At 40.1% G+C, this 11,324-nt stretch overlaps 2 protein-coding genes across 8 annotated transcripts in view; one reads left to right on the forward strand and one right to left on the reverse strand.

Annotated features, from left to right (window-relative positions):
• The window catches only part of si:ch211-127i16.2 (probable flavin-containing monoamine oxidase A), a 43,113-nt gene extending 42,139 nt beyond the window's left edge, over positions 1-974 (reverse strand). For 3 of the 6 annotated variants that reach the window (XM_029709256.1, XM_029709253.1, XM_029709258.1), the window contains exon 1: positions 224-972. In XM_029709256.1, the coding sequence (XP_029565116.1) occupies positions 224-341 (118 nt within the window). In that variant the 5' untranslated portion in view covers positions 342-972. Of the gene's footprint in view, positions 1-223 lie in introns of all 6 variants that reach the window. The other 3 variants (XM_029709255.1, XM_029709254.1, XM_029709257.1) reach the window with 3 other exon arrangements.
• A 122-nt stretch (positions 975-1,096) lies between these two features.
• Positions 1,097-10,435, forward strand: vsig8a (V-set and immunoglobulin domain containing 8a). 2 transcript variants are annotated; one of them, XM_029709260.1, is made up of 9 exons: positions 1,097-1,705; positions 1,851-2,036; positions 2,879-2,937; positions 3,575-3,744; positions 3,988-4,192; positions 5,096-5,248; positions 5,386-5,508; positions 5,629-5,773; positions 9,857-10,435. In XM_029709260.1, exons 2-9 carry the CDS (start codon positions 1,981-1,983, stop codon positions 10,053-10,055), a joined length of 1,110 nt encoding a protein of 369 aa, XP_029565120.1. In that variant the 5' UTR covers positions 1,097-1,705; positions 1,851-1,980; the 3' UTR covers positions 10,056-10,435. The 2 variants fall into 2 exon arrangements, with proteins under 2 accessions (XP_029565120.1, XP_029565119.1); XM_029709259.1 differs by lacking the exons at positions 1,097-1,705; positions 1,851-2,036 and having other exon boundaries at positions 2,636-2,937.
• Positions 10,436-11,324: the final 889 nt, after the last annotated feature.

An 11,324-nucleotide genomic window follows, 5' to 3' on the forward strand; every position in this document is an offset into this window, starting at 1 on the left:
TTTATAATAGTGTTGCCTTATAATTCTGTTTCGAATTGTTAAAATATTTCATATTCTTGGACTGTAATTTCTGCTCCTCAAAAATGAGCCCGTAAACAAATGACAGGCTACAACTTAATTTCTATGACAGCAAATGGGACGCGTCGAAGCCGCTGTCACAGGCTAGATGCGGAGAACGTTGAATGTTTCGCTGCATAATGAATGACAAACAGTTTTGACAAACCTTTTCCTTCCAGAATTAATATTCTGAGTTTGCCATTTCTCTTCCGCAGAGTCTGAGCAGCACTCAGTCCTGACAGCCCAGCGCCGACAATAACAACATCCCACGTTTCTTCAGTCATGACTGCAAACCTCTGAAAACTTGGACTATTCTAATTTAACTGTTGGCTAAATGTTTTGTACTGAAGATTGTAACTGCTTTATCAAACGTTTACGTCAGATAAATCGTTTACATAATCGAGCCGTAAACAGTAATGTGGAAGACTTCGGACTGGAAGAAAAAACCCAACAGCTTATAGCCTAGTTGGCACTCCATGCATGATTTAGCAAAACTGGGTAGAAGGTCATGATGGCCCAATGCATAGGCTACAGATTAGCTCCATATGTGTAGGCTATAGTTTATTGTGCAGTTATTGCCTGTTGCCCCAGGCTTCTATGCACATATCTTATTTATTCTCAATATTATTTTCATTTTAACACTGAATTCAACTGTCACAGTCTAGTCTTTGACCTGCGGTATATCACAACAATTATAGATACATCATGGCGTCTTCTTTTAGTAACACATTGCTTTAACCCTCCATAAGGCCTACATAAGGCGGTCATAAGGATGACATAACACATGTCATGATATTAATGATTTAACACAAACGTTTCCAAGACAGCAATCTGACTACCAGTCTCACATACTGTAACATGATCATTGGATTAGTAGTGTGAGAAAACAACATTCTCTGGGATGATGAAACCAAGATTGAACTCTTTGGCATGAATGCAGAGCATCACGTCTGGAGGAAACCTGGCACCATCCCTATGGTGAAGCATGGTGGTGACAGCATCATGCTGTGGGGATGTTTTTCAGCGGCAGGGACTGGGAGTCTGGTCAGGATTGAGGGACAGATGAACGGAGCAAAGTAGAGAGAGATCCTTGATGAAAACCTGCTCCATGTTTCATCTGTCTTCATCTGGGATGGGATACTGCATGTCCAGGAAATTAAAGCCACAAATAATGCTAATGTCATGCAGTTGGTTATGTTACAGGAATATTTATGGACAAACAAGGAAAACCTTATGGTAAATTGTAGTACCTGCTGAGAGGGCTGGCATGATTTAAGGCTTGACTGGGGATTATTTTAGAGGCAATTCATATTAACTAGTCTATTTATTTTTGAGGAAATAGGCAATTCACAGTCACACATGAGTATCTGTGGACTGCATCTCTAAAAAATGTTCTGTTTTGGTTATTTCATATTTTAATGGGAAATGTAGAAGTCCTGTTCCAATTACTATAGTTATTTTATCAATTTTAGCCAATTTGGTTGTTTAATCTATTTCGTTGATTCACTCCCCACTACACCTTGTGTATCCTGGAATAACCAGTAACCAGATGAATAACCCGTTTGTTGTCACCTGAGACCTGGCTGTTTGGACCACATTACCATGGTCTCCTAGCTCCTTGTTTGAAACCAGAGCTCATCCACAGATGGTAGGCGATAAAGTGAACAAAGTATTTGACAAAGAGTGACTATCCACAAAATCGAAACATTTTCAAACGTGTGTAACTCCCTTAGTGCTGGTGACACTTTATGGCAGTCCACACTAATTCTGGTTTAAGGTTTCTTTAAAAACAGGTTTTGATAGAAGACCAGTGAGATTAGCCTATGCTAATGAGATGGAGGAGGAAGACAGGCATGACCTGCTGTGTCAGAGGGATAGAGAAGAAGAAAGAACAGAAGAGACAGAGAAAAAGAACCTGCTGACATGCTTTGTCGATTGATTGGAATGGTTCTGCATTTGGATGAGCGACGTTCATTCAGGTAAATTGTGTTCATTGTCACGTTGATTTCCCCTTTGTGCTATTGTGAGTTTTTTCATTTTTTTGGGCTACCTTGTATTGTTTTCAACCCTTGTTATAAAATCAAATCACATTTTATTTGTGACATGCTTTGTAAACAACAGGTGTACATTAACAGTGTGCGAAAACACTGTTGTAGTCTGGCTTCAAATAATACAGTTGGAAAATAAGTACATTATTGTGGAGCAACTGTTTGGGTGCTTCAACCAAAGGGAACATCTAGTTTTAAAACGTTTTGATAAACCTGTCTAAAACAATTGGTATGTCACAAAATACCCTATCCAAGAAGAAATAGCTTATCTTAGCATTTTACTTTATTTTGTTAATATCAGTACATTATCTTTTTGTCTCTAAAAATACTTTGAAATACATGTAGGTTGAACATAATTTAGGTGTAGCAGATGCAGCTGTATAACTGATACTTTAGCGTGACGCAGCTCACAAATATATACCTCTTTGTTCAGTGTACCTGCTCTTTTGTATACGTTGTCTATTTCAACACTCTGCTTCAAGTCTGTTACACAGTTCAAGTCAGGACAGTTAGGCAGCAGACAATTTAAAGGATACAGTCTACAAAACACTTTTTCTATTATTTTCTCTTCCATCCAGGTTCATTTTGCAATGAAGGTGTGTTTTCACAAATTGTCCCTACACAAACCTGGATGCTCAGAATACCATGTCATGTGCTCATCTAGTTTTCAAGCAGGGCACCACAGAGAGCTATATGTATTTTCAAAACATTGCTGTATGTGCTTGTCTGTTCAATGTTGCCATGGTTCAAAATGTCTATCCATGCGTTCCTAGCTCTCACCCATGGTCTTCCATGATCGGGATATGTGCAATCACAGTTTTTCTCAATGCAGGTGAGGAAGAACACCCTACACACAAACACACATGCACACACACACATGCACATGCCTTTTCAGGACCTTCTTTCCTTGTTGTACAGTAATCTGTAAAGTGAGGAAATAATTCATTTCTATTACTAACTTATCCCTGAACTCAACACTGGAAACTGGATTGTTACAGACTGAATAGAACAGTCTATTTATTCAAGAATGGCAATCATAACACTGTTCATCCCTTGGGTAATGGTCTCCAGGTGTGTTGCCATGGTGGATACTACCAGTTCACAAGAAGGCTTTTGTTTCTCTCTTGAGGATGTACTAGTGTCCTGTAAATGTTGTTGAGTTTGATTGCATCTCTCAGTTACTTCATTTCAATATGCTCGTCTAACAAACTAACACGAGAACACACAATAACAAACATCTCATGTTGTTATTAGAGAAGTCAAGGATACAGCATCAATGGTTTTTTTCACCATTTAAAAAACTATAGTCAGGTAGATGTAAATTATAAAGAAGAAGCTGAATACTAAATATCTCTCCTAAGTTTTCTAAGCAGTAGGCCTACAGTAGTAATTAGTATTAGAAGGTCAAATTCAATAGACTTGAGAAGTTGTCACTAGGGTTCACTGTAATGGTATTTGAATGGCCCTAGCTGGCAGCATGGGGATGCAGCTGACCTCTACTGGTCCTCAGACCGTCCAGAGGGCCCAGGGGGAGAGAATGACCCTGGTGTGTACATACACACCTGACCCCTCGGACACTGGAGAGCTGGATATTGAGTGGTCAGTGGTCAGCCCAGATACCACCCAGAAGGACCAATTGGTAAGTGGCACTGAAGTTACCATTCTAGGTGAGATTCTAGGTGAGATCTCAGATTGTTATATAAAGTTCTCTCCACAACCTTTCAAGCAATCACAAAACATGCTGTTAGATAAAGTAACTGGTTCAAGGATAGAACCAATTCCATTACTTTCATCTGCTCACCTCTTGTTGCTATGATATATCAAACATCTGTTCATTTTTTTCCCCGTTCTTCTGATTTTTCAATTGTTGGGACTTCTTCAGCTGTTGTCCTATGCAGGTGGGAATAAGTACATCCATGGTAACCCTGGTCTAACTAAGGGGCTGGACTTTGCTGCTGGCGACCCTTCCCTGGGTGATGCGTCCCTCTCCATCGCTTTCCTGTCACCAGCCCATTCTGCCACCTACCAGTGTAAAGTCAAGAAGTCACCGGGAGTGGACATGCAGAAAGTGTCCCTGGTCGTGATGGGTGAGACAGACGTTACATTTCAACTTTGGGCTAACGTGTCAACATGCTGCATTATTTAAGCCTGGCTGTTGGACTCACACCTGTAGTGTGGCTTGGTTTTAGTTAGTTGTGACAACTTGAATATCTTAAGGTGAATCACTTCATGAAAATGTGGTTGGTTTTCTCCTCAAGAGAATGTCACCACTCCACATTTTCATTGTCATGGTTTTTTTGACCTCATGAACCTCCAACTGTACTTCTGAACAACCTTCAAGGTACAACAAGACTTTCAAACTGAGTATTCCTAAAGTGCTTTCACAAATACAAGTGTCACACTGGCAATGTTATGGACTATTGAGTAGAATAAGTTCAGTTGGAGCTAAAACTTCCTCACAGTTACTGCAGGTTTAAGTCAGTTCTATTTTGCTGTGCTTCACCATTCTCCTTCTCAACCGAACTTTTCCTATCCTTTTTTTCCTTTTACCTTTTTTCTTTTACCTTTTTTCTTTTAGCTTTTGTCTTTTACCTTTTGTCTGCACTTTTTTTCACTCTGCCACTCTTTAATTCTTTCTGCCTATCTCCCTCCCTGTGTATAATAGAGCGGTATTGTGTGTGGTGGGAAAATAAGCTTTGGTGAAAAGAAAATGCAGTAGTACACCCTGAATAGAGGCACTAACAAAAAAGTGGCTTTGTTTTCAAACAATGGAAACAAAGCTTACCTCAGAAAGTGTCAGAGACCTGTCATTCTCTACCCTGACAAGCAAAGGTGTCCTTGGCTTTATTTAATTTAAAAAATTGTAATATTCCAGATGTGTCTCTTTTCTCATGTTAAGGTAGAAATAAGCACTGTCCTCTTTAATGTATTCAGTTGTTTTAAACTGTGACAGAGCGGATATTTGTGTAATATTATTCCTTTGTCGTCAGTTCGTCCTTCGGTGCCTAAATGCTGGGTGGAGGGTGGGGAGGCAGTGGGGGAGACTGTCTCCCTGCACTGCAAGTCATCCGAGGGGTCCTCTCCCCTCAACTACGCATGGAAGAGAGAAAGAGGAGGTCCCATCCCACCCTCAGCCACACAGAGTAAGTCTGACCTTTACTGGTTTCATGGTGAATTACATCAGAGCACATTTTAACAGAAACTGTATCTAAGCTGATTGGTCATGCAATGAAAAAACAAATGTGTTCATTTCTGCTCTTCATACTTTGTGATCCATGAGACCGTGTGACTGGGGAGTTGTTGATCAGCAATCACTCTGAGAGCTTTGTGGGGATTTACATGTGTGAGGTGACCAATGCTGTGGGGGACGAGAGGTGCAGAGTCAAACTGACAGCTAACAAACGTAGGTACACACTCAGTCACTCATTCAGTCAATCCCTCACTCAGTCATTCACTCATGTTTAAAGCACAAAAAAAGTAAAAAAGTTCCTTCACCTGGTTCTTGTTCCCTCCATCTCCCTAGCCCCTAACAGAGCAGGAGTGGTAGCGGGTACTGTGGTGGGTTGTCTACTGCTCATCATCATTCTGGCGATACTCATATGGCTCCTCATCTACAAGTGTGATGCAAGGTTCACACGCTATGAGAAGGAAGTGTCTAACGACATCAGGTACTGGAGAATGTATTGTATTCACACTAAGACCGTAGATCAGGGATGGGCAACTTTGATGGGGGTGTGGGCCACAAAAATTCTGAACTCATGAGAGGCCGCAGTGGTTCGCAGGTCTGCGTACCCACATCCATACCCGCACATGCAGTCAGAACCGGCCTCACTGCAATTCTACAGATGTTGCCATGGGCAGAGAGAATATTTAGCAATTTTATAAATCATTTCATAAAATTCTATTCATGTGTGAAACTTCCTGTAATTCTACACATTTTGCTATAGGGTGGGGAGGAATGTTTGGAATTATCTTGATTTCTGCATAAATTGGTCATAAAATTAGTTCTGATCTTCATCTAAGTCACAACAACAGACAAATACAGTCTGCTTAAACTAATAACACACAAATTATTATATTTTTCTTGTCTATATTGAATACATCATTTAAACATTCATAGTGTAGGTGTAACGGTTGTCGTCGGGAATGGAGGACCAAAACGCAGCAGGAATGTGGATGCTCATCTTGTATTTATTTTAAATAATGAGAACACCAAAATAACAAATGAAAAACGCACGAACAACAAAACACAGGCAAAACAAGAAACAATCTCCCACAAACACTTAACCAAACACATACCCATATATAGGACTCTCAATCAGAGGCAACTGGAAAACACCTTTCCTCCAATTGAGAGTCCAACCCCAATAAACTAGACAAAGAAATACAAAAGACTAGAGACCACATAGAAATACAAACCTAGAACATAACCCCCAAAACCCGGAAATAATAAATCAAACACCCTACTACATAAAACACCACCTCGAACCACATAAACAAAATACCCTCTGCCACGTCCTGACCAAACTACAATAACAAATAACCCTTATACTGGTCAGGATGTGACAGTAGGTTGGAAAAAGTATGTGAACCCCTAGGCTAATGACTTCTCCAAAAGCTAATTGGAGTCAGGAGTCAGTTAACCTGGTGTACAATTATTGAAACGAGATTGGCGATGTTGGTTAGAGCTGCCTTGCCCTATAAAAAACACTCACAAAATTTTAGTTTGCTATTCACAAGAAGCATTGTCTGATGTGAACCATGTCTCGAACAAAAGAGATTTCAGAATACCCAAGATTAATAATTGTTGACTTGCATAAAGCTGGAAAGGGTTACAAAAGTATCTCTCCTTGATGTTCATCAGTCCACTGTAAGACAAATTGTCTATAAATGGAGAAAGTTCAGCACTGTTGCTACTCTCCCTAGGAGTGGCCGTCCTGCAAAGATGACTGCAAGAGCACAGCGCAGAATGCTTAATGAGGTTAAGAAGAATCCTAGAGTGTGTCATGACGTGGCCCTCTTTGGGTATAGCTAGTGGCTTCCTCCTCTCTCCCTCCTACACCCAGGTTCTGCTATCTCAGGTCGTAAATTCCTGGAGGAGACTCTCTCCTCCTGGCCATGCAAAAAGAGACACATAGAGAGAACAAAGGAACATCTTCTGCATTACAGAACTTGAGAACTGAACAATATCCATGTTTTGGAGAATGTGTAAACGGTCGGTGGAGAAGCCAGCTACGACCCGGTCTGTTTTGTTTCATGTTTGTGACCTCATGAAAGACAATACAGCCACATTACCATAACTCTGTTCATACAGGAGCCTCTGTTGTGAGGTTTGCGTCTAATTATTGTATAAAATGAATGAGTAAAGATGAAACTATTTGTGAAATGATGTAATGTGACTTTAAACCGTTAATGTGAGAGAATTGTATTCCCTTTAAAGTTTAACTAAGTCATTGGCCCGCCCCCATGAGCACAGACATGATCCCTTTTCTACTGTTACGAATAAAACCCCAACCTGAAGAAATCCTCTTCAGACCATACATACCTCAGTCAGCTGAGGGGGCAAAGGTTTGAGTAGAGACCACAAAAACCTCAGCCTAAGCTAAGGTTGTAATGGTTGTTGAATTCCTAACCATACCACGTGGAGCATTGGCTACACGGGTGGAAATGGTTAAACTCTGAGACTATCAATCCCGAAAGAATAAGAGCAAATCTTAGGTACTAATTACTAGTCTGCAGCTAGAAATTATGTCAACCTGAAATGCGAAGACCGTCAAGTGCCGAAACATCTATTCTATAAGAACATTTCTGAATGGTACTCTGAAGTATCTATTCTAACCACGAAATACTTCAGGGAAGCAGATAGAGAGACGCTCAGATGAGCTTTACAACAGAAAGATGGACGATTCCAACAGAGATCATGACGACACACTGAGCATAAATATATATTGATTGCAATTATTCCCGAATGAGTGAGCGTTCATGTGCAAAGGATTAGCATTTCAATTCATATAATTATCAACTGTGTAGTGATTCCTTTTGTCTTTCCCGCCCTTCTCAGTCCACACCCACTTCCCTTTGTCCACAAAGCCGTCATATCGGCTTAGCCCACTAGGGAACCTCCCCTATCATTTCCTTATAACCATATCTACTATTTGTTTGTTTATGGATTTATGTGATTGTTTAGTTAGTTAGTAAATAAATGATTAAGACAATTGGTGTATGGATGATTCATAGTAAAGGCTGGGTTCGGGCAGATAACCAACAATTTACGACATTTGGAATGAAACTAACGTGAGGTAAAGAATAATTCATTAATTAGAAGACTAACTGATCAGATATTAAAATATCTGAAGAGTTATATCAGGAAAATAATAACTTTGTAATCTGAATATTTTTTTTGGTGCCCCGACTTCCTAGTTAATTACATTGACATGATTAGTTTAATCACGTAATAATAATTACAGAGAATTGATTTTATAAAATAACAGTCTTCAATTTAGTGATGCCAAAGACACGACAAGTGTCAGCTAAAGACTATCAGAAATCTCTGGAACATGCTAACATCTGTTGACGAATCTACAATAAGTAAAACACTAAACAAGAATGGTGTTGATGGGAGGACACCACGGAAGAAGCCACTGCTGTCCAACAAAATATTACTGCACATCTGAAGTTCGTAAAAGAGCATCTGGATGTTCCACAGCGCTACTGGCAAAATATTATGTGGACAGATTAACTACAGTTGAGTTGTTTGGAAGGAACACACAACACTATATGTGGAGAAAAAAAGGCACAGCACAGCACACCAACATCAAAATCTCATCCCAATTGTTTGGTGAAGGGAGCATTATGGTTTGAAGCTGCTGTGCTGCCTCAGGGCCTGGACAGCTTGCTATCATCGATGGAAAAATGTATTCCCAAGTCTATCATGACATTTTGCAGGAGAATGTGAGGCTGTCTGTCTGCCAATTGAAGCTCAACAGCATTTGGGTGATGCAACAGGACAACAAGCCAAAACACCGAAGTAAATCAACAACAGAATGGCTTCAACAGAAGAAAATACGCCTTCCTGACCTCAACCCGATTGAGATGCTGTGACATGACCTCAAGAGAGCGGTTCACACCAGACATCCAAAGAATATTGCTGAACTGAAACAGTTTTGTAAAGAGGAATGGTTAACCAGTTTTTAAAATAGCGTCAACCAGTTATTAAATCCAAGGGTTCACATACGTTTTCCACCCTGCACTGTGAATGTTTACACGGTGTATCCGATAAAGACATGAAAACATATACTTTTTTGTGTGTTATTAGTTTAAGCATACTGTGTTTGTCTATTGTTGTGACTTAGATGAAGATCATATCAAATTTTATGACCAATTTATGCAGAAGTCCAGGTAATTCCAAAGGGTTCACATACCTTTTTTTTGCCACTGTAGCTGGCTAGAGTAACTAACCAATTCAAAAATGTTGTGCTGACATGGGATAACTGAGTGACTGTCAGTGACTGACATAACAAGAGAAAAACTGCTGATACACAATCACATTTTTTTATTGCACCTTGTGTATTCTACTATTGTAAGTCTTAACAGTAAGTTAAGACCTCAACTGAGTTCCTAAAATTATATATATATTTATATTTAATGCAGGCCCCATGCCAGTTGCCTATCCCTGCTATAGATAGTTCTGTGGCCATACCGCTGTTTCCACTTGCCCTCTTACGCCCCTGCCCCTATTCTTCTTCCCCCAGGGAGGACGTCCCAGCCCCAGAGAGCCGGCCACACAGCCGAGGCAGCAGCCGGGGCGCAAGCCTCCACCCTGGGGTATCCTACAGCCAGGTGGGCATGCAACAGACGGGGCACTCAGATCGAGGACACACACACATCCCATCCAGCAGCACTGGATACACACCTGTCAAATATGACAGCAGATACGACTTCGCTGTATGATCGGAGAGAAAGATGATACCAATCGTGTTTTGCAGCGTGAAATTAGGTACATTCCCTATTGTGACTTTGAAAGGCATATCATCAGTGGGTTTTAATCATATAAAAGACCATGAGAATTCATTTGAAATGAATACTGTTGATAGATGTTGCTTTGGCATTGGAATAAGATAACAAGCAAATACTACAAAGGAAGCAGAACACACAGAGTTCTTTATTCTCCAACTAAGTCATAATATCAAAGCCACAGTCTACGATTTCCAGTGATTAATTTTCATGTAATAAAATATACAATTTGATTTAGCAGAATATTATAATACCTCAATGAGATTGGTATAACATTACCTTATCATAAATAAAAAAACAAAGTACCTATTACTCAATTTGCTCCTTTTTTTAAATATTTATATTTCACTAGTTTTGTGCACTAGTTTTACAATATATTTTAAAGCTTTACATATTGTCCTTGTAGTAAGACTTTAATAGATGTATGTTTCATAAATGTCTCATAAAAGTCTATTCTGTAATCAGTTACCGAAGCTTCTAAGTGATTCACACTGTATTACAAGGGAGTGTAAATCCCAACTTTATTAGTCATCCAAGGTCATCATTACATAGGCTATATGAAAGAATGTACAGAGATGTATTACCACCTGAAGGCGTGGGGCAGACTAGTTTTACGTAGCCAACCCAGATTGGTGGCGCTGCAGTGAAGATAAATTCTTAAAATTCATTATTTTACACAATATCTTATCACAGCACTGACAAACCATGGTTGATCAACTCCCTGACCAAAATGGCTGATCTTTAGACCATCATAATAAGTTCATGTCCATTCTAGTATTCTATTGTTTTATAGCTTATTCTCATTTTATCTTACACATTTAGCCACATTTTGGCAAAGATAACTGAACTAAATGACTATCGCCCCGTAACACTCACTTATTTCATCATGAAGTGCTTTGAGAGACTAGTCAAGGATCATATCACCTCCACCTTACCTGCCACCCTAGACCCACTCAATTTACTATGCAATCGCCATCACACTGCCCACTGCCCTATCCCATCTGGACAAGAGGAATGCCTATGTAAGAATGCTATTCATTGACTACAGCTCAGCATTCAACACCATAGTTCCCTCCAAGCTCATCATTAATTGGGTCCTGGACTTTCTGACGGGCCGCCCTCAGGTGGTGAAGGTAGGAAACCACAGCTCCACTTCGCTGATCCTCAACACTGGGGCCCTACAGGGGTGTGTGCTCAGCCCCCTCC

The sequence above is a fragment of the Salmo trutta genome, chromosome 23 (genome assembly GCF_901001165.1).
Source record: "Salmo trutta chromosome 23, fSalTru1.1, whole genome shotgun sequence".
NCBI lineage: Eukaryota > Metazoa > Chordata > Actinopteri > Salmoniformes > Salmonidae > Salmo > Salmo trutta.

Excerpts from the sequence above, each read along its gene's own strand:
- vsig8a (XM_029709259.1), top strand. The coding sequence starts at position 2,751 with ATGTCATGTGCTCATCTAGTTTTCAAGCAGGGCACCACAGAGAGCTAT. Across the intron at positions 4,193-5,095 it reads AGTGTCCCTGGTCGTGATGG|TTCGTCCTTCGGTGCCTAAA; the intron begins GTGAGACAGACG and ends CTTTGTCGTCAG. Across the intron at positions 5,509-5,628 it reads CAAACTGACAGCTAACAAAC|CCCCTAACAGAGCAGGAGTG; the intron begins GTAGGTACACAC and ends CCATCTCCCTAG.